The sequence below is a fragment of the Vipera berus genome (assembly GCF_964194415.1).
Source record: "Vipera berus genome assembly, chromosome: 1".
NCBI classification, from domain to species: domain Eukaryota; kingdom Metazoa; phylum Chordata; class Lepidosauria; order Squamata; family Viperidae; genus Vipera; species Vipera berus.
In genome coordinates, this window is record NC_138202.1 from 44,379,431 (window position 1) to 44,400,682 (window position 21,252).

General features: G+C 38.7%; 1 protein-coding gene across 2 annotated transcripts in view; it reads left to right on the top strand.

The window, feature by feature from the left end:
- The window catches only part of EML5 (EMAP like 5), a gene marked incomplete at its 5' end in the record, with an annotated part of 87,365 nt that overhangs the window by 59,535 nt on the left and 6,578 nt on the right, over nt 1-21,252 (top strand). Inside the window, 8 exons of one of the 2 annotated variants that reach the window (XM_081312779.1) lie at nt 7,569-7,680; nt 8,057-8,186; nt 8,316-8,414; nt 9,844-9,864; nt 11,426-11,599; nt 15,045-15,253; nt 16,264-16,421; nt 17,475-17,589. In XM_081312779.1, the coding sequence (XP_081168905.1) occupies nt 7,569-7,680; nt 8,057-8,186; nt 8,316-8,414; nt 9,844-9,864; nt 11,426-11,599; nt 15,045-15,253; nt 16,264-16,421; nt 17,475-17,589 (1,018 nt within the window). The remainder of the gene's footprint in view (nt 1-7,568; nt 7,681-8,056; nt 8,187-8,315; nt 8,415-9,843; nt 9,865-11,425; nt 11,600-15,044; nt 15,254-16,263; nt 16,422-17,474; nt 17,590-21,252) is intronic. The other variant, XM_081312780.1, reaches the window with a different exon arrangement.

Sequence of the window (21,252 nt, forward strand, 5' to 3'; positions counted from 1 at the left end):
AAAGAAGTGATGAGGAAAACATGGGGAATTTACCAGTGGAAGCTGGCTATCCTTCATGAAATTCTGTATATGAGGCAGGGTGACCGCATAAAGGCTCTGTTTTGCTGACAATGCAGTTCAATTCAGAGGTTCTGAATATTTTTAAGTGATGATAAGAGACATGAAACTCCACATATCACACTCCACATACTTTTCTTGATGTGTCCAGTGGCAATAAAGGAACAAGCGTTACTCAGAGTTGCTTGAACTTGTCTGTTCATCATTGGGGATCTGAATAAATCATACGAATAAGAATATATTAAATTTATATGCAGACCTACTCTCAGCAACTCTAGGCAATGTAAAAGTGGATCCTTGAAAAATGTTTGAAATTTTTCCTTCAGCCTTTTACCATTTGGTAGTAATACATCCTCAAAAAAAAATCTTAGACTCAGGCATTGTGCTGAAGAGAAAATTAAGAGAATTCTATGTAAAATCTTACCTATTATGAGGAAAAAAATATTGATTTTTTTCCAAAAGCACCTATTTCAATGTATCAGTTTCAAGCCAGATTAGAATAAGTAATCATCTTCTTTTTCCTATCTGCTGCTGAAAAGAGGTTCCAGGTAATACTTTCTCTTTCACCCACCTACTCCATATTTCTGTATCATCTTTCATTGCCCTACAAAGCTATCTGCCACTGTAGTGTCGTTATTTATTTATACCTGCACTTGCCAACATTTATCATGCTATGTTATTTGCATACATAAGTAAATATTTGTAAAGTAACTGCTATTATATAAACAAACATAAAATAAAACTAAGGTGTGAAATTCAGTCAGTTGTCGAAGACAAGTTGACATAGGTTTTACTGGAAATGTTCCATATGGTACTAGTTAATTTAGGTCCCTATTTCACATTTATTTCCAAGAGGTGAGTGAAACTTCTGGCTGGGGATAAAAAAGGTAATAGCTAAATCAAAAAATATACAAGAAACTGCTTCTCTGTAGACTTGTTAAAGAATTATTTAATAGTATTTATTTCTCTGATAAAGAACATTTCACAATTATTCTTTTTATAAATAGAAGACGGTGTATTCTTTCACTCTGATTCTTATGCTGCCAATTTTGCAGATTGTCTCTGCCTCATAGATGGATAGAATTGTATTATTGACATAGAACTATAACAAACTGCAAATAAACACATTAAAAATAAAACAAAACAAAATAGGATAAGAATAAGATAAGATTTGTGCAACGCTAGGCAGTCGTAGTGTGGCTAATTTTACAGGCAATATTAACAGACTTTAGCTACATTCAAGCAAACCAAATAATACTGATCTGATAACAACAGTTGTATATAAAAATGATCAGGATTTCCTATGTGTTTTACCATATAACACATTATAAGGGAGGTACTAGGATCCTTATAAAGGATACAGTATAGCAAGATATGAGATATAATCCTAATAGCTCCTATCTATAGGGTTCAGTGTTAGCTCATAAGGAACTTTTTTACACTGGCCCTCCAATACTCCTATAAGGAGAATGTTGCATTAGTGCTCTTCAAAATTTTGGAACAAATTAAATGATGTATATGTCTTGTTTATTTGAAATGGGGGTCTTAACTGCTCAGAAAAACATTTTGCATTGAGCAGACTATTGCTTCTGAGATTCTAGATCTTCATTTATTTTATTTGTAAAATTTATTGGCCGCAATAATATGCCTGATGGTCATCTGAATTAAATTCATCCATTCCTGTCCATTTTAGTTCGCTGATTCCTAAGATGTCGATGTTCAGTCTTGTTATCTGTTGTTTGACCATGTTCAACTTGCCTTGATTCATGGATCTTGCATTCCAGGTTCCTTTGGAAAAAAATCTTTACAGCATCAGACTTTCCTTTCACCACCAGATACATCCACAGCTGAGCGTCCTTTCAGCTTTGGCCCAGCTTGATCTTCTTGGGACTGGTTCTCCTGGTGGTGTGGTGCTGTTTCTAGACTCTCCCCCTTGCTGTGAATGTTGTGGTGGATTGTGGTGTGTGTGTGTGTGTGTGTGTTGCGGTGCCTGGTTTTTGTGTTCTGCTGGGTTCCGGTGATTGCCTGGCTACTCTGTCCGTCTCCTGTCTGGGGTGGGGTTGCCACTGTGCCCCTCTGGTAACCCTCCTGGGTGTTTGTGTTTGTGTTGGCGTTTGTGTTGGCTCTTCCTCCTCAGCCCCCAGTGTGTCCTCAACAACCCTTTCAGGAGCCCTTTTCCTCAGCTGGTCCAGGTGCCTCTTCCAAAGGAGTCCCCCCTCCACCCTTACTTTGTAGGAAAGGGGTCCTGTTTGCTCTAATATCTCCCCTGGCACCCATGGGTGACCTGTGCTATAGTTCCTAGCCCAGATGGGGTCCCCTGTGTTGAAAATTGTTTTGATGTTAGGGGTCCCGGCGTCTGCTGCTACTCTGTCTGGGTGCAGCCTGTCCAGAGTTGTTATGAGGTGTCTGCCCCATCTGAGTTCCGCTGGGCTTTTGCCTGTGGCGGTGCAGGGTGTTGCATGTTGGTGTAGGAGGAAGGTGGCCAGTCTTTGCTTCCAATTCCCCTGCACTATGCGCTTGAGGGCATCCTTGGTTGTCCGCACGAATCGCTCTGCCAACCCATTACTGGCCGGGTGGAAAGGAGCCGAGGTGGCGTGCCTAATCCCCAAGGTCCTCAGGAACACCTGGAAATCTGAGGAGGTAAATTGTGTTCCATTATCCGACACGATCACATCTGGCAGACCATGCGTTGCAAACATCCCCCTCAATGCTTGGATGGTTCCTGCTGAGGTCATCTGCGTGCCCCATCTCTTTGCCCGGCCTGTGTACCAGCTTGCATGAATATGCTGACAGGAAAATGGACCAGCATAACATCCAGGGTGACAGGATTTGTGGTGTCTGCTTCTCTGTTGTAAATAACCCTAACAATGGCTTATGGTCAGTATATATTAGAAATTCCCTACCATGAAGGTAGTCATGAAATTTCTTTACTCCTGCAACCACTGCCAGTGCCTCCTTGTCTATCTGCGCATAATTTCTCTCTGCAGCTGACAGGGTTCGGGAGTAGTAGGCGATGGGGGCCTGAGTTCCATCCTCCCTTAAATGGCTGAGAACAGCCCCAATTCCATAAGGGGATGCATCGCATGCCAGGCAGATTGGCTGGTCTTCCCTGAAGTGCGTGACTGTAGCATTGCCTGCTAACAGGTTCTTCAGTGTTTTGAATGCGTTAGTGTGTTTGTTAGTCCAGTCCCAGGATGCTTGCTTGTCAAGCAACCTGTGTAGGGGTTCTGCAATTGTTGCTTTGTGTGGCAGGAATGCGTGATAAAAATTGAGGAGGCCCAGAAATGCCTGCAACTCAGACTTGTTTTTGGGAGTTGGGGCTTCTTTGATTGCCCTGACTTTGGATGCAGATGGGTGGATGCCTTGAGCATCAATCCTGAACCTCAGGAACTCTGTCTCAGTTACCCCAATCTTGCATTTCTCCCTTTTGAGTTTCAACCCTGCATCCCTGAACCTCTCTAGCACTGCCTTCAATCGGGTTGCCAAAACGTCCTCGGAGCTGGCTGCGATCAGGACGTCGTCAAAATAGGGGCAGACCCCTGGTATTCCCTTGAGGGTCCTCTCCATCACCTCCTGGAAAATTCCAGGAGCTACGCTAACCCCGAACTGCAACCGGTCTACCCGGAACGCCCCTTTGTGTGTAATTATTGTTTGTGCTTTAGCAGCTTCCGGGTCAACCGGCAGCTGCTGGTAAGCTTGGGCAAGATCCAGTTTTGCGAACACCGCCCCGCCTTGCAGGGACACCAGGATGCTGCTTACCATGGGGACCGGGTAGGAATGGGCGCTCAACGCTCGGTTGATGGTCCCCTTATAGTCGGCGCAAATTCTAATTTCGCCGTTCGCCTTGAGCGGTATCACGATGGGGGTTTCCCATTCTGCTCCCTCGACTGGCGTTAGCACCCCCTGGTCTACCAGCTTATCCAATTCCTGCTCTATCTTGTGTTTTAGCGCAAACGGGACTCTCCTAGCCTTCATTCTAATGGGCTGAACCTGGGGGTCTAATTTAAATGAAATTGGGGAACCGGTGTATCTCCCTAGCTGCTTGTCAAACATGTCTGCAAAGTCCTTGCAGATACCTTCCAGTGAAAGGCAACTCCGCGTCTGGTGAATCCCCGTGATTCCAATGCCCAGTGCCTTGAACCACCCTAGCCCCATGAGGCTGGTTCGCTGCCCTTCAATGACCAGCACGCTTAATTTCCCCGTGAACCCCTTGTACTGAACTCACAACGACGCCTGCCCCCGAACGTTAATGGGTGAGTTTTGGAAGTCAAAGAGGGTCAGCCTGGATGGCCTCAAGGGAACCCGTTGGCCGCTCCACTTGCAAATGTCTTTAAACGTTCCGGCGGAGATGATTGACACGGCTGACCCTGAGTCCAGTTCCATCGTGCAGGGGACCCCTTGCAGCTTCACCCTCAATTTTATTTTTGGGGTTAGCGCCGCAGGGGCCCGTTAAACAAACGTCCGGCCGTCCCTCCGTGTGGCTGACCGTCAGACTCGGCAACCGCTCCCCGGTACCTGTAGCGAACTGGAAGTCCACCTCCACGTCGTGCAGGCTATCCCGCTGCTTGCTCCTGCAGACCGCCGCGATGTGCCCGGTTTTCCCGCATGCCCGACAGTTGGCCGACTTGAAATGGCAGGTGGACTGGGGATGCTGACCTCCGCAGCTGGCGCAACAGGTAGACTGGGAGTTGTTCGTGCTGCAGCCAGAGCACTGGGTAGACAGGGGTTGTCCGCAGCCGTTGTGCTGGGTAGACCGGGGGCCACAACCGCAATGCTGGGTAGACCGGGGCCAATTTGTGCTGTAGCCGGGAGACTGCGTAGACTGAGGACCATTCACTCCGCACCTGCACTCCTGGCACCTCGGGTCCGCTGCGGCTGGTCTTGGCTCCCTCACAGTCACAGTTGGAGGTGGCGGGTCGCTGCTGCCGGTGTATGGCGTCCACTTCGGATTCGGGCCCTTCCGCATCGCCGCAACCGCTCAACTGGTGGATGGATCCGCCCTCGCGTCGGACTCCTCGGCCGCGTCCCAGGCTAGGAATTCCTCTTGGACATCCCTCAGGGTCAACTTCTGCTTTGCGAAGATTTTCTGGCGCAGCTTCCTATCCCTCAACCCACAGACGATCCGATCCCGCAGCCGGATCTCTAGGTTTTTGAAATTACAGAGGCAAGCTGCTTGCCTCAGGGCGGCCATGTATTGCTTGGCAGACTCACCTGGCCGCTGGTCCCGTTTCTCAAAGTGATACCGCCACGCGATCTCGGACGTCTCGGGCTTGAAATGCTCGGTCAACTTTGCTAGCAGCTCGTTGTACCCGACGGTGTGGATGTCATCGGGTGAGCATAGACCAACCGCCAGCTGGTACGTTTCCGTGCCGCAGCTGCAGAGTAGCACTGCCGCTCTCTGCCGGTCATCTTTCACCCCATTCGCCCTTAGGTAGCACTTGAGCTGCCCCACGAAGCCTTCCCACTCCTCTGGGCGGTTGCTATTGAAAAGGGGATACTGACCCAGTTGTGCCATTCTGCCGTCTCGGTCGTCCTGCGTCTTGATCCAGGGCTGCCGATAGGATTCCGTCCGCGGCTAGCATTGTCCGGTGCAGGATCCCACCCTCGTCGCCAGTGCAATGTTGCGTGGTCGCACAGAGACGGACACTTGAGCTGGGTAGTACTTCTTTATTGGGTCAGGAATGAAGCTGGGGCAAAGGGGTTACCTGGCGTCTCTTTATACCTGCCCAGGTGAATCATGACCAATAGATTCAAACCTGGGCTTCCGGCCAGTGCAGGTGGCCAATGGATTTAAACCCTGGTTTCCCACCAGAGCTGACCATGCCCTGGGGCTGTCAACGACTTGCTCTATTCAGGCTTTCCCGCCAAAAGCGGTTATAGCCTGGAGCTGTCCAGCCCCCTGCTGTGCTGACATTCCGTGTATGCTTTAAGAGCATACACTACAAAAGGATTGAATTACAGTTGCTGCTTTTTGAGCATTTTGATTTTGATTGAACTATGGAAAACCATGCCCAGATATTTAAAGGATTTTACTTGTTCAATATTTTGGCCATCTAACATTTAGGCATGAAGTTTAGATAGATCTACAGTATTTGCAAAAATCAAAATCTTAGTTTTTATGTAGCTGATCTTGAGTGCTTCCTCAAAGCAGACATTAGGGCACTCAAAGCTCATTTAAATGCAGTTAAAGCTCCTTCTATAAGTTTACTACAAGGTTGCAGTGTGCCTGTTGGGCTAGTTTTTGAGGAATGAGATTCTGATTTATTTATTTTGGCCAGAAATGGATTTATGTACAGATTAAATAGCACGTTGGAATCTCATTCATGTGGTGGCTTTGCAAAGACTTTGATTCTGCAGTTTTTAAAGACATTGTACAGTAGATGTCTATCTATAAAGTGGTTTATAATCTTAGTCCATCACTCTGCTTTGAGAACTAGATAGAATGCAGGTCTAAAATCAATACATGCAACATGTAATACTAAGTTTGTTTTAATTGTGTAATTTTCAGCCAAAAGTTGAAGTATAAGGGCATGATAGAATGACCAGTTGTAAACCTGCTTACTAGCTTGCTGATATGTGCTCTAGATTCATCCAGTTGACTAATTTGTTGTATATTTTAACTAAGTATCTTTAACAAATTCAGATTTTGACCTGCTATATTCTTACCTAGTTATCATGCTTTCTTCCTCTCCACTTATCCTTTTGAAGCTATGTGATGTCATTGTAAAATAATGTACGGAGGGATCAGAGAAGTCTGAGAGATATTTGTTCCATCACTGTACATCTGGTGATAGCATTTAGGACCTCATTTTTTTTACTCATTGTCTATTCCTTTGTCATCTGATAGTGAGCAGCCAATCCTATTTCATTCTTGCCATTATTCTCAGAATAGTAAAGACAGAGGAACTTTGCTCTTTATCTCAGATGCACTACCTACTGTATTTGCCAATGTATGTTACTTTGGATACTAATAGGAATGTCTTGAGATATTTTTAAATTAGATGGTTCTTGATTTGTATGAGTGTGGTATGTTACAAAATACTATAATAATTTTTGCTACCCCTAGAATACTATGCTAATTCAGCTCTATTCATTCAAATAAGAATTTATAACACATTACCTAAATATGAGCAGGATAAAGACAAGTTTAGGTAATGGATAAATATAAGATCTGGAAAGTGAGAAGGCAAATTCTGCCAAGAAAGTTGATTTTGTTATGACCAATATACACACTAATAATCAAAGAAAAGAGATCTAGGTTAACTTAGTTCCTTTATCTCAAGAATGAATTAATACTGTCCTTGTGATGATAAAATATACTTAATTTTTATTTCATTCATTTAAACAATTTTTAAACATATGGAAGGCAATTAAAATTAATAATGTGTGCACAATTAAATAAGAAATTTTTATATAAAACTGATTCCTAATATATAAGCCAGGTAGGCTAACATTTTTCATTGTCCAGGTGACAGTTCAAAAGGTACTGTTCTATACTGAATAGGTGACAGACAATTTTTCTTATTCTCAGTTCTTTGTTTCAGACCACCAGTTAGTAGGGCACTGCCTCAGCCTGAAAAACTCCAGACAAATAATGTTGGGAAAAAGAAGAGACCTATAGAGGTAAGAAAAACTGCTAGTTTTTAAAACATAGTATTTAAGCTATAATTTCAAGAACTATAGGGAACTATCTCGTTAAAAATATTAAAGAAATGTAGAAGCTGTATTTGGCCAATTAGAAGGAATAAATTGTAACCCATACTGTGATATTTTATTCTGTTTCTATTTAAATCTTCCAATAATTAAATCAACTAGTACTTCAGGGTTAAAATTGAAGAACAGAAGTAGGAGGTTTAGAAGACATGTCTCTTGTTTGTTGTCAATTATATGTGGTAATCTAAGTTTTTCTCAATGTTTGGGGAACTTAAAAGTTGTTTAGTACACCTGTTTAAAGCCTTTTTCATATAAGAATCCTGTGATTCTAAATATGTTTTCTTAGGATTTAGTGCTTGAACTGGTGTTTGGATACCGCGGTAGAGATGGCAGAAACAATGTGCACTATTTGAATGATGGTGCTGACATAATTTATCATACAGCATCAGTTGGGATTCTGTACAATGTGGCAACAGGTAAGAAAACTACGTATCTAAAAGTAAGTAGTGTGAAACATTATTCATGTTCCCTTCTGTAATGATAATATTTCCCCCTCCAAATGTAATACTGAGCTTGAAATAATACATATACATTTTTCTCTTTAGGTTCTCAATCTTTTTATCAGGAACATAATGATGACATTTTGTGCCTCACAATAAATCAGCATCCCAAATTTGTCAACCTTGTGGCATCTGGCCAAGTAGGTATGTTTCAATTTTTTAAGAAAAAAACAATATATACCATAACTATGAGCAGATAGCCAGATGAGTTCATGAAGAGAAGAAAGTAGTTATACTGCTTCTGATTGGTCAGTTACTGGAGTCAGTTAAATTTATTCTTATATCATTAAAAATTATTCACAAATCTATTCCTGTTTTTACAATGCCAATTATATTTTCATCCCAGCATTCATCAAAATGATTATTAAATTTGGTGAGTCCCACTTAAGCATTTTTTATTCTATATAACACTATGAAGCCTGCTATATGCCAACTATAATATTTTAAATAATAAAATAGCCGTAGCTTTGAAATGAAGAAAAGATTTCAAAGAATACTGGCTGAAGAGAGGATTTCTATAGCTTGTAGATAAACAAATTACATATAACCACATGCTCTATCTTGTGAAGGTTGAAAAACAATAGTACAATTAGATCTCAAATTTCAGTAAACGGATTTTGCACAAGATTCTGCTATGATTTATGTCATTTGTGAATGATGTCAAGATACAATTGATATGAAATAGTCATTGTTGTGATACATCACAATCACAATAATACAAATGATATAATGTGTTATGCAAAATATTCTGTCATTTATATTAATTTACATAATGCATTATATGACATCATAACCTAAACGGCTCAAATGGCATAACTTGTATTGCTGCAGTGGAACTTTGTTCAGTTTACTGAACTTTGGAGAATAACAGGCGCCCTTTCCTAATTAGTTTAAAAAAAATCATTGTACTACTCTTTATTCTTTCATTCTAATATGATTCTCTGAAGATAATTAAAGGGAGCTGTCTCCTCCTAGTCTATGTTAGGAAGAGAAAGAATTTACCCCAAATAAAACATTAAAAAGATGAAATAATTGAAAAGCAATTACTATAAATAATCCTATCCCCCATAGTTATAACCCATCTTCAGTAAGGTAGGATAAACACATTATGCATAGTCCTAATTTTGAGGAAACTACAGTTTGAGAACACCTGTGATATTGCATGAATTAGAAAAAGAGAAAATTTAGTATAAGGGCAGTTTTTCATTCACATAATACTGTTTCATTGTTTGGATAACCTGTAAACTGTCTCAAAGTAGTAGCTAAGATAATAAATTTTCTGCACTTCTGTGGATTGCTTAAAAAAGAACACAATGACGTGATCTGTCTTTAGCCAAATAAAATTTCTCTGCAAATGGAAAACTCCATATAATTTAGATATATAATCTACAAGATTGATGTAAAAAAGTCTGTTTTTGCTCTGATCAATTTATCTTGTGCTTGGGAACAGCATCTAACTACATAGAGATAGCTTAAGTTTAGATTTATTTTTGATAATAAATTAAAATTATACCACACATATATAATCATCTTTTTTGTTTGTAATGATTTTTCTACTGGTTTTCCATTACAGGAGACTCAGCAGACATGTCAAGTAAGAAAAAAGCTAAATTTTAATATCTTCAATTATAACTAAGCATTTTCTGTTATTTAGTGTATTGTAAATAACTGATTACATGGTATTAAAACATATTACTGGTTTTTTAATTCAAAACATAAAATCTAACCATTTTTAAATGTTCAAAATTTCCCTTAATTGAAATAAAAATATTCATTCTTTGTAATGATGATGTTATTGTTAGTAATAAACAATTTCTGAACTACATTTCTGTTGAGCCTATTCCTTTTCAATAAACTGTAATTTTTCAAGTCTATGTTCCAAATATGTATGTTATCCTGTTAGGTTTTAGTGGCACCTGTGACAACATATTTCTCCTTGTCAGGCTTCTGCAAGCAACCTGGGTTAGACCAGAACAAGTCTTTGAGTTCTGATTAATAATATTTATTAAGAGACATAAAAGTAACATAACATTTCTGGCAGCACTCTACTTTCAATGAAAAATCTGTGTCTAGGCAAATCAGGGCAGAAGGATTTGCTTCTCGTTCATAAATGTTTGCCTCTTTTGTAAAGGAGGAGAAAACTGTAGGTGAGGGTTGTCTTGGACTGACTACATGATTAATAGGAGATTCACAAGGCACCTGCCAAGCACATCTTTCCCAGTGTGTGGGCGATGCAATCCATCTCTTGCCAAGATTCCTTTATGTGGGTTGAGCAGTCCATGACCGAGAAATGCAAACCCTTCTTAGCAGCAGCATCTGCACAGGCAGTAGTTTCTTTCCAGGATCCTGTTTTCTCCTATGCAGTGACAGTCAGCTGGCAAGTGGTTGAAAATACAGTTTGGTTTTTCCAGTTTCTTTACCTTCCTATCCAGGGCCATGTTGTCTCCATTTAAGGGCATTATGGCCCACAACTAAAATCCAGTGAAACATTTCTAGAAAACTAAATTTAAACTCATGAATTGGCATAAAGTATTATTGGTTAAAAGGGACGCGGTGGCTCAGTGGGTTAGGACACTGAGCTTGTCGATCAGAAGGCCTGCAGTTTGGCGGGTCGAATCCCGAGTGCTGTGTAACAGAGTGAGCGCCTGTTACTCGTCCCAGCTTCTGCCAACCTAGCAGTTCGAAAGCACATAAAAATGCAAGTAGAAAAATAGGGTCCACTACGGTGGGAAGGTAACAGTGTTCCGTGCGCCTTTGGCGTCTAGTCATGCCGGCCACATGACCACGGAGACGTCCTCGGACAAGCACTGGCTCTTTGGCTTTGAAACGGAGATGAGCATCGGCCCCTAGAGTTGGAAACGACTAGCATGCATGTGCGGGGGAACCTTTACCTTTACTTTATTATTGGTTAAAACACTTGCTCCTATATGTGCTTTAAGGCATTCTTTTTTCAGATCTAAAAAGAGTTTAGGACTGCAAGAGAAATCTTAGCAGGAATGAGGTTATACTTACTAAATGTAATTTTTTAAAAGAACAAATGTAAATGTTAAAAAAAATGAAAGATGATTTAAAACAAATTTGAATGCTTTTAATATTAAATGCCCTACATGCTTTCTTTAACAAAATTAATTATTGCTGTTCTTGTATTTGTTCAGCAACAGCTCCTTGTATTCATGTGTGGGATGCAATGAACAAACAGACATTGTCTGTACTGCGATGTTACCATTCAAAAGGAGTTTGTTCAGTTGGATTTAGTGCCACTGGCAAGCTTCTTCTGTCTGTTGGTTTGGATCCTGAACATACCGTTACCATTTGGAAATGGCAAGAAGGTAGGCAAATATTCACTCTGTCTGACACTAGGAAATTTCTATGAGAGTTTTCAAGATTCTGTATTTACTTCAAACTAGGATTAAAGAAATCTTGCTGAAATCTCACTCATAATTTACACAGCAATGAACCTTTTGACTGAATGAAGTGTTTTTTTTTGTTTCTCCACCTGATTATGCATGATGGGCAGAGAGCCAATGAAGGCCACTTTTAATATCTGGAATAGGGTGTAAAACCACAATTTGCACTCAAAATAAAATTGGGAGTATCAGCCTGTATGGTACAATAAAGGAGGTGGTGGAGTTTGGAGGATGAAAGGATACATAGAGAAGTAAATGTCTGTTTAAGCAGAAAAAACATCTATTAAAATACTAGTTGAAAGGAATTATTTTCTTAATAAGATAAACCAGGGATGTTCTTAGTGTAGCAAAATTAGGAATAACCTACAATAAAAATTGGCAAACTGCCCAAAATGCTAAATGTCACTTGATAATGCGAAAGGAGGCATTATCCTTTTGAAGAAGATCATGTACATTGTCTAGCTTAGGCAGAGGCAATATTTACAAAGGCATTGAAAAAACTACCTGCACCTTATTCACTGTGGAGAAAAAACAATCCTAAGAATAAATAAGCAGAAATTCATGAGAAATATGATTTATAAGTTGCATGAAAACCAAGAGAGATTGCTTGTCAGTCTGAACTGAATTATCATATTTTTAAAATTCCCCTACCAAAATTTACAGTTAATTGTAAAGTACTTGTATGCCTTTCTTGCAAATCAAATGGTAAGTTTCTCTGAAAACCAACTTGTATGCCTTTTGAAGTTTTTTTCAGAAGTCAATAAGCAGGAAAGGTTGGTGATCTCTAATGGTTCATCAGAGATTGCAGTCGGACACCCATCTTTCTTAAAAAGATGTGAGACACGGCACCCCGGACAAAGTTCTTACTGATAAATTATTTTAAGGAAGCCAACTCTGTATTTGATATCAAGTGATAAAGGTTTCTCCTTCATAGATCATTACCTGGTAACAGTGAAGGAGCTTGCATGTCTCCATGATTTTATATCTTTCTGAATATATAGAAAGGTCATCCATGACAAGTAGATAGATTATAGATATATTAAACAGAATCTTTGGAGAAAGAAGTGATAAATCACTTCAGTATTCCGACAAGGAAATCCAATGGCAATATCAACCAGGGCATCAGTGTAAGTTAGATTAGTTGATTGATTAGCCCATAGGTCATATCAAAATACAGAGTTCCAAACATATAATATTAATAAAATCCCATAAAATCAATTTAAAATGAAGTTGGGGTAAAATACAATAATTTAATACATAAACAAGTAAAATAAGATAAAATTATATTTTGGTATCACCCCTACAATCTACCCCAATCAGTCCCACATATGCCAATCTTATCCGAACCATTTTGCTCAAGTACTGTGCTGTAAGGGCATCAGTGTGATTCTGGAAGATGACATCTCTCCCCCTGCCCACCTCCAAGTCATGCCAGAAGGCAGCCAGTGAACTACTTGGGAAGAGCAGAGGGAAGTACAAGAAGCACTAGTGTTTCTAATGTGGATGAATTAAAGCTGGACATCCCGTGTTGATGTGCCCAGAGGCAAAAGTTCAGTACTGAATATACAGTACATGTATACTGTTGAACATTAGAACCATGAACTGAGGCCAATTTGATGTTGCCAGAGCAAAAAATCAAGACTGAATATTGACATTCTGAAAATCAGTGAACTGAAATGCATTGGAATGGGTCACTTTTACATCAAAGGAGCATCAAATTTACTGAGGAATGGAAAGATAATAAAAGAAATGGAATAGCCTTTGTTATTAATGGTGCCAAAGTGTTCATGAATAACCACTGAAAAAAATGATAGAATTATCTCAGCTTAGTTCAAGTCAAACAAATGAATATTATACTATAGTGATCCAAACCTATGGTATAATCACAGATTCAGCAAAATATTGAGAAATTGCAACATTTTGTCAACACATTATCACAAATGTTTCCCTGGTTTGGAAGTTCTCTTGATACAGCCCAAATTATTACTTTTGCCTTTTTTGCCACATTATCACACTGCTGGCTCATACTCAGTTTGCAATCAACTACTATTGCAAGATCATTTACACAAGTATCTTTAACTGGACCATTTGACTTTTATTACTTAAGAGAAGAACTTTGCATTTGTCTTTTTTACATCAGCTACACCCAGCTTTAATTTGTTCAGAACCTTCTGGATAGAAATTGCTATTGAGAACTCATGTTATGAATTAACAGAGGGCAACTTGACTATTAAATAACTATCTCTTAGGTCTCATAGGCCTAGTGCACTGTTCTAGAAGCAGAAAGCTAAGGCATATGAAATAATTTACTATCCTAAAAAGCCTTTGCAAAGATATCATCTGATATCTTCTGCCTGTACAATGGGTATTAAATATGATGTCATACATAGTTTCAACCATACTTTGTAGAGCAGGGGTGTCAAACTCGTAACGGCACATGATATGTCGTGACGTATCACGACTTTTTTTCCATTGCTGGCAATGGGGTGGGCATGGTTTTGCCATGATGCATCCGGACCGTGGGCCACCAGTTTGACACCCCTGTTGTAGAGCCTTGATGGCGCAGTGGTTAGAATACAGTACTGCAGGCTACTTCTGCTGACTGCCAGCAGTTTGGCAGTTTGGCAGTTCGAGTCTCACCAGCTCAAGGTTGACTCAGCCTTCATCCTTCCGAGGTCAGTAAAATGAGGATCCAGATTACTGGGGGCAATATGGTGACTTTGTAAACTGCTTAGAGAGGGCTGTAAAGCACTGTGAAGCGATATATAAGTCTAAGTGCTATTGCTTTCTTGTACAGAAAGAAGCTTTAGGTCCTGGATTATACTTATTAGCACCAGTTAATCACTAGTGAGCGCCAATATTTCTCGTATTGACTTGCATGTAAATAGGAATACTTATTTAACTAGACTACTTACATGAGCAACATAATGTGTGGATAATACATTATCACAGATCCCTCTTCAAACTGATACAGTTACTAAAAAAATATGATACTAATTATAGAATGGGAAATAATACAGGGATTAATAGCAAGGTGAAATATAAGAAATTTAGAATTGTATATAATTTCCGGATTGTTTTTAAAGTTTTAACCACTAAAATTTCATAAGTGAATAACAATTTTCATTAACAAAGATAAAAATGTTATTATTAGCAATAATGTTATTATCAGTATCAATAAAGAAAATGACCAAATATGTAATTTATTTTTCTTTTATTTCCTGGGCTTGGTTTTAGGAAGACAGGGCTTTAATGATAGAAAACAACTATACCTGAAAGAATATTGTTTAAGACACTATTTTTTTCACTATTTCTTGATACAATTATGTATATCTGAATGTAAAATATAATTAACTCTTCCCACTAGGTGCCAAAATTGCCAGTAGAGCCGGTCATAACCAACGTATTTTTGTAGCAGAATTCAGGCCTGATTCCGACACTCAGTTTGTTTCAGTAGGAGTAAAACATGTGAGATTTTGGACCCTTGCTGGAAAAGCCCTTCTTAGTAAAAAAGGACAAACAAGTTCAATAGAAGATGCACGAATGCAAACCATGCTCTCTTTGGCATTTGGAGCTGTACGTAATTTAAAAGAATATTTTAAAATATTAATCAACTTTAAAAGCACTCTTTGTAATTGCTGCTTAGTATATTTTCTGACTCATGACTCACAGTCATCCAATCCAGAAAGGACTAGGGAGGCTGTATATTGCTTGAGCAATGACTGCATGATGCTATGAATACAGTATGCGTCATTTATGGGGAAAAGCTTATAGTTTTAGCTACTGTGTAGTACACAGGTATGGGACGCGGTGGCTCAGTGGGTTAGGACGCTGAGCTTGTTGATCAGAAGGTCGGCAGTTTGGCGGGTCGAATCCCGAGTGCCGTGTAACAGAGTGAGCGCCTGTTACCCGACCCAGCTTCTGCCAACCTAGCAGTTCGAAAGCACGTAAAAATGCAAGTAGAAAAATAGGGACCACTACGGTGGGAAGGTAACAGCGTTCCGTGCGCCTTTGGCGTCTAGTCATGCCGGCCACATGACCACGGAGACGTCCTCGGACAAGCGCTGGCTCTTCGGCTTTGAAACGGAGATGAGCACCGGCCCCTAGAGTTGGAAACGACTAGCACGCATGTGCGGGGGAACCTTTACCTTTACCTAGTACACAGGTGCCCTTTCAAAAAGCAGAGTATCGCTAGGTTTCTCACATAACTCCCAAAGATTCTTTTAAACAATTCTGTGGATATAAAATAAAAAAGAAAGTACTAGAAAGTACTTATTAAGAAGTGATCATAGTGCTTAGGAATCCCTATAAGCAAAAATGTAGGTAAAGTCTCAGATCAGTTACTGAAGAATAATTGTGATCAGTGCTATTAAAGGCCAATAAGAAGTAAACAACACTAGAATCTTGCCCTCATCATTGGTTGCAAAATGACTAAAGTTTTTTTTCCCTCCCAAACTCAGAACTAAAGTCAGATTGGGATTGTGGATTTGGGCACAATATTCTGTATAAATTGTCCTTTTATAGTAAATGCTGGCATTCATTCCTTTTTGAAATCAGATGATAGACATATTTTTCCTCCTTTTCAGAATAATTTGACATTTACAGGTACCATCAGTGGAGATGTGTGTGTTTGGAAGGACCACATATTGAATCGAATTGTGGGCAAAGCTCATAATGGTCCTATATTTGCAATGTATACAACATTACGTGATGGCTTAATTGTAACTGGAGGCAAAGAGAGGCCGTGAGTCTTGCTTTCTTATGTGAATATTTTTTGTTTCTTTGTTTCTTTTATTTGTTGGCCACCCATCTTACCATAGGACAGCTATGTTAGTAATTTTATAAGCTCTAGTAGTAATTTTTACAAATTTAGTAATTTTACAAAATAATTAATGGATACACAAATGTAATAATAAATTTTATTGTAATTGTATTTGTAAAGTATTTACAATGTATAATGCATCTATCTTGTCTACATTGACAGATACGGCTAATCAGTAGTGATGTCAGTCGTGGCTGTTTCTATCTAGTTACTTTCAGGGGGGAAATGATGCTTATGAGTAAATCAAAGAGATGGATTTCAGTTTTTCTTTTCCACCCAAGAGGATGTATTTGGAGCTGCTGATTACATCTCCTCAGTGGTTTTGCATGACTAGTTGTAATCTTCTAGTCAAGTAAAACAAATATCTACTTGTAGAAAAAGTAGTAATTGCCATGTGACTTAATTATCTTGCATCTCTTTTCCTATTTTCCTATGTGTTTAGTGGAATTAAGTGTTTTACATAGACTATAGTAAATAATTTTCTCTTGCAAAGGAAATAATTAATTGTATGTTTAATGATTCAAGACCACTGTATTTCAATCTTGGCAGCTTGAAAATGTGTGGACTTCAATTTCCAAAATTCTGAGAGTTGGAGTCTACATATTTTCAAGCTGCCAAGGTTGACAAACACTGTTCTAGATTACATGAAAACTTTAGGGAGTCTTTATACCATGTGAAGAAAATTATCTTATTCTCAGCGACTCATACAATAATCTTAATTCTGATATCCTGAGATCATTAAATGCAAACTCCTACATACATAATCAGATATCACTTATCAGCCGTGGAAAAATCATTTTTGGTATTACAAAATTGGTTTAAATACCATAATGACTTTTGAAGAGCACAAACTGAGGCATTATCATTTTTTAAATACTGAATTTCTGTTGAATTGTTTAGTAGTTAATAAATAATACTTGGTTTTAGGGGCTTTCATATGTTTTCTCTGAAAAGACTCTGTCTTATTTTGGCTAGATCAAAAGAAGGAGGTGCAATTAAGCTATGGGATCAGGAACTTAGAAGATGTCGCGCCTTTAGATTAGAGACAGGACAAGTAATTGACTGTGTCCGTTCAGTGTGCAGAGGCAAAGTAAGTCAATAATGCAATATGGCCCAGACCAAAAGTAGATATATAAATAACTGGTATTGTGTCTTGTTTCCATGTTTTATCAGTAAAAGTTACAGTAATTAAAACATACATTTAAAAAATAGTAACACATTATATTAATTCCTGTTCTTTCGTAACAGTTTGGGATGGTAGGCACAGAATTTTGAAACCATGTTATAGGCACTGCCCTCAAATGGCTGCCATTGTGTTTCCAGTCATAAAATATGTATCTATGTTTTGATAGGGCGTCATGGCAACAGATGGTCAGAGTGGGTGTGGCTAACAAAATAAAAACCCTTATTTGATTGTTTATTAAATTTAGAGCCACTTGCCTCTAAAATGACTTTGGGCATCTTATACTTAAAAAGATAGAAAGCAAAGATAGAAAACAAAAGAATGATTATATGCATCTAGACAAACCACAATCTATATATCATGAAACACAACCAACAGGGCTCTGCAACCACTGTATCCCAAGACCTGGGAGAACAGCCAGGTTTTTAAGGAACTTCTGGAAGGTCATCAGGATGGCAACCACACAGATCTCTGGGGGAGCATGATTCCACTGCAACAGAGAAGGGACACTTCCTGGATCCTGACAGAGGGCATTGTTTGATCAAGAGGATCCAAAGCACACCAGTTCTGCCCCATCTTACCAGATTAGCAAAAACCATGGGACACAGGTGATTCCTCAAATAATATAGCCCCATGCCATGAAGGACATTACAGATAATAAACAGCACCCTAAATTGCACCTGGAAGCCTACTAGCAATTAATGCAATTTGCAGACAGTGGTATAATGAGGCACACCCAACACTGCCTATATCACTCTGTTCTGGACCAGCTGCAGTTTCCAAGGCAGCCACAACATATGGCAATCACCCCAAAGCTTCCCATCTCCCTAGCTTCCAAGGATGTTCTCTACCAATTCAGTTTACCTTTCCTTTCACAGGAAGCAACTACATTGTCAAATAAGGTATTGACTGTAGCCATCTATTATTTTATTTATTAAGAAATAAATGAGTATTTGAAGGAGTTGGGTATATTGTTAGAAATACAAATTAGAGTTAAGGTAAGTGGCTTACTTGATGACCTCCAACTACCCATTTATTTATTTTCTAATGAAAAAAATAATCATATGGGGAGGGAATCTGGCAGGTGGTGTGGGAGATTTGGAGGGCACATGGTACTTATATATGCCATATTGGAAAATAAGATTCTAAATCCAGGAACAGACAGTGTTTAGGTCATCATTTTTTCCAAACTGATTTGGTGGGCCAATGTCCATTTGGTCACATAAGGGGGCAATTGGGGATTTTTATGCATTGTCTGTGTTTGTGTGTGTGTCCGTGTGTTCCTGTGAATGTGAATTTCAAGTAGATCTTTGCAAATCTAGGAAATTTATTTATAACCTTATAGAAGTTTTTTCTTTCCTTATTTTTTTAACATTGGAGGGAAATTGCACCTGTTGGATTTCTCTATTTGTTGCCCAGTGGTAGCACAATCTTCCAGAAAATGCCATTCAGCTTTAATTTTTAATGTGTCAAAAGTAGAAAATTGTTATGTAATTGAATGCATTTATTCTGTCATATCTATTTAAATTAAATTTAAATTTAACTTAAAAAAACACAAATATATTTTATTTTTGTCCTAGCTACTTTTGGATACACCTAAGGTACCATACTCTGGCTGCAGCATTCATGACAACCACAAGATGACAGCACAGAATTGGAGTTTTCAGTATTTGCTGTCTAGTAGGCATCCACATGTTTGCAACCCAAACAGAGTAGTCTTAGGATAAACCCTGTCACATATTCTCAATGATTAAATGAGTTTCTCTTTGTCTTATAGTATCCGAAAATATCTTGGAGAAACTTTTGAGTAAGGATTAAACCATACCAAGAGCCTAGCAATAGTAATAAGAGTCATTTGTTGTTGTGGGCAGCTATAGAAATCAAATAAATACATTCTTATTATTATAATCCTAAACTTTGATAGATGGTAAAGTCAAAATGGTGACCACAACAGTGCAGTCGAAGCCGCCATAGTATCATGCATTGCACATGAAAAACAGTCAGAATTTCAATCAGGTTGTTGTGGCCACCATTTTAAATTTTGTTTTTTACCATGGTTATATGTATCCCCTGCTTTGATATATTGCTGCTGACCACATAAAGAACAAAAATAATTACTAAGAATGGTATTAAAGATAAGGTAATACTGTGTAATAGATTTTATTTTTAAATAGTTGTGTAAATCTATAGTTTGTGCCAGGTCCCAAGTACCAAGAATGACGTAGAGTTCCTTAAGAGTGGTTTCCTTTATCTATAAACAGAATCTTGCCAGATTAAAGCAACTATTTTCACAACTACAGACATAATCTGGGAATAGCTAAGGAGACCTGTTTTAAACCTCTTTTTGAGGGTTAAATTTTCCAAGCTTCGCTGCCTCTTTGCCTCCCAGAAAGCAGCCCTTTCTTCCTGGGAATCCAGACTATGGTCCACCAGTTTGACTATATACGTAGTTACGAGAACCAGTAGCTGAGGATATTGTTATGCTTTTTTATTTTTTTATATATATTTTTATTAATTTTTTACAATAACAATCTTTAGTGCTTAGTGAACAATGTGTTGTCTGGGTTCATATATTTAAAAACAATCAATAATAATTAATTTCTATAATTGATCAATATGTTAGTTGATAATATATTTCCTTGATCCTCACTTCTTCCAGTAATCTCCTTTTATCTACATTAAACAAATATAATTCTTAATACTTTCATTACATACAGAGTTGGTATAAACATATAACAATAACATCAACATATAAGATCTTTTCTAATCAACTTATGTTTCAATTGTATTTATAGAAGCCATCTTCTTGTCATTATATGTCCTGTTTTCAAGATTCTTATTTAAGCTTAATTTCCCCTTAGTATTGAAACCACTCTTATCAGTCATAATTTTCTCAAAATTCATTACCTTTGAATATCCAAACTTTTCATTCAAATACACCATCTCAATATTTTTACATTTCATATATTGTAAAAGTATTATACTACTTATATATCTTATCCTTCTTACTATAGGGCCCCTTTATGTCCAAGCTTTGTCTATTCTTTTAACCATGTTCAAACAAGTATTTAATCATATAGTACACCATCTAGCAATCTTACTATCGGGCCTCTTTATATGCAAATGTTATATTTTTAACCCTATTCAAGCAGGTGTTTAGTCATATAGTATTCCATCTGCTAAGATGAATCACATCTCTTAAATCTAATTCTAATCTTCTAATCTAAGAGTTTAATTCGCTGCTTCCGTCTATGGGAGGGTGGGGGTGTAGACCCTCCCTTCTCACTTTGGGAAGATTTTTGCTTCTTAGGAATCTTTTCCAGGAAATCAGATACAAAATAGGAGAGAGAAGATTGAATTCCTCACCCAGTTTCAAGCACACTGTTCACCGTTAGTGCCTTTGGACTTCAGCTGCAAGTAGCTTAGGCTGGTCACCGAGGTGTGGCCAGGTTTTCTCCTGTCAGGTTAGAGGGCTTCCCCAGATCGAGCTGGATGACTGCCATCATTTCACAATCATCGGGGCGCCCCTCTTTATTTGTTGCCTCTCCAGGGCGACTTTAGACCCAGTTA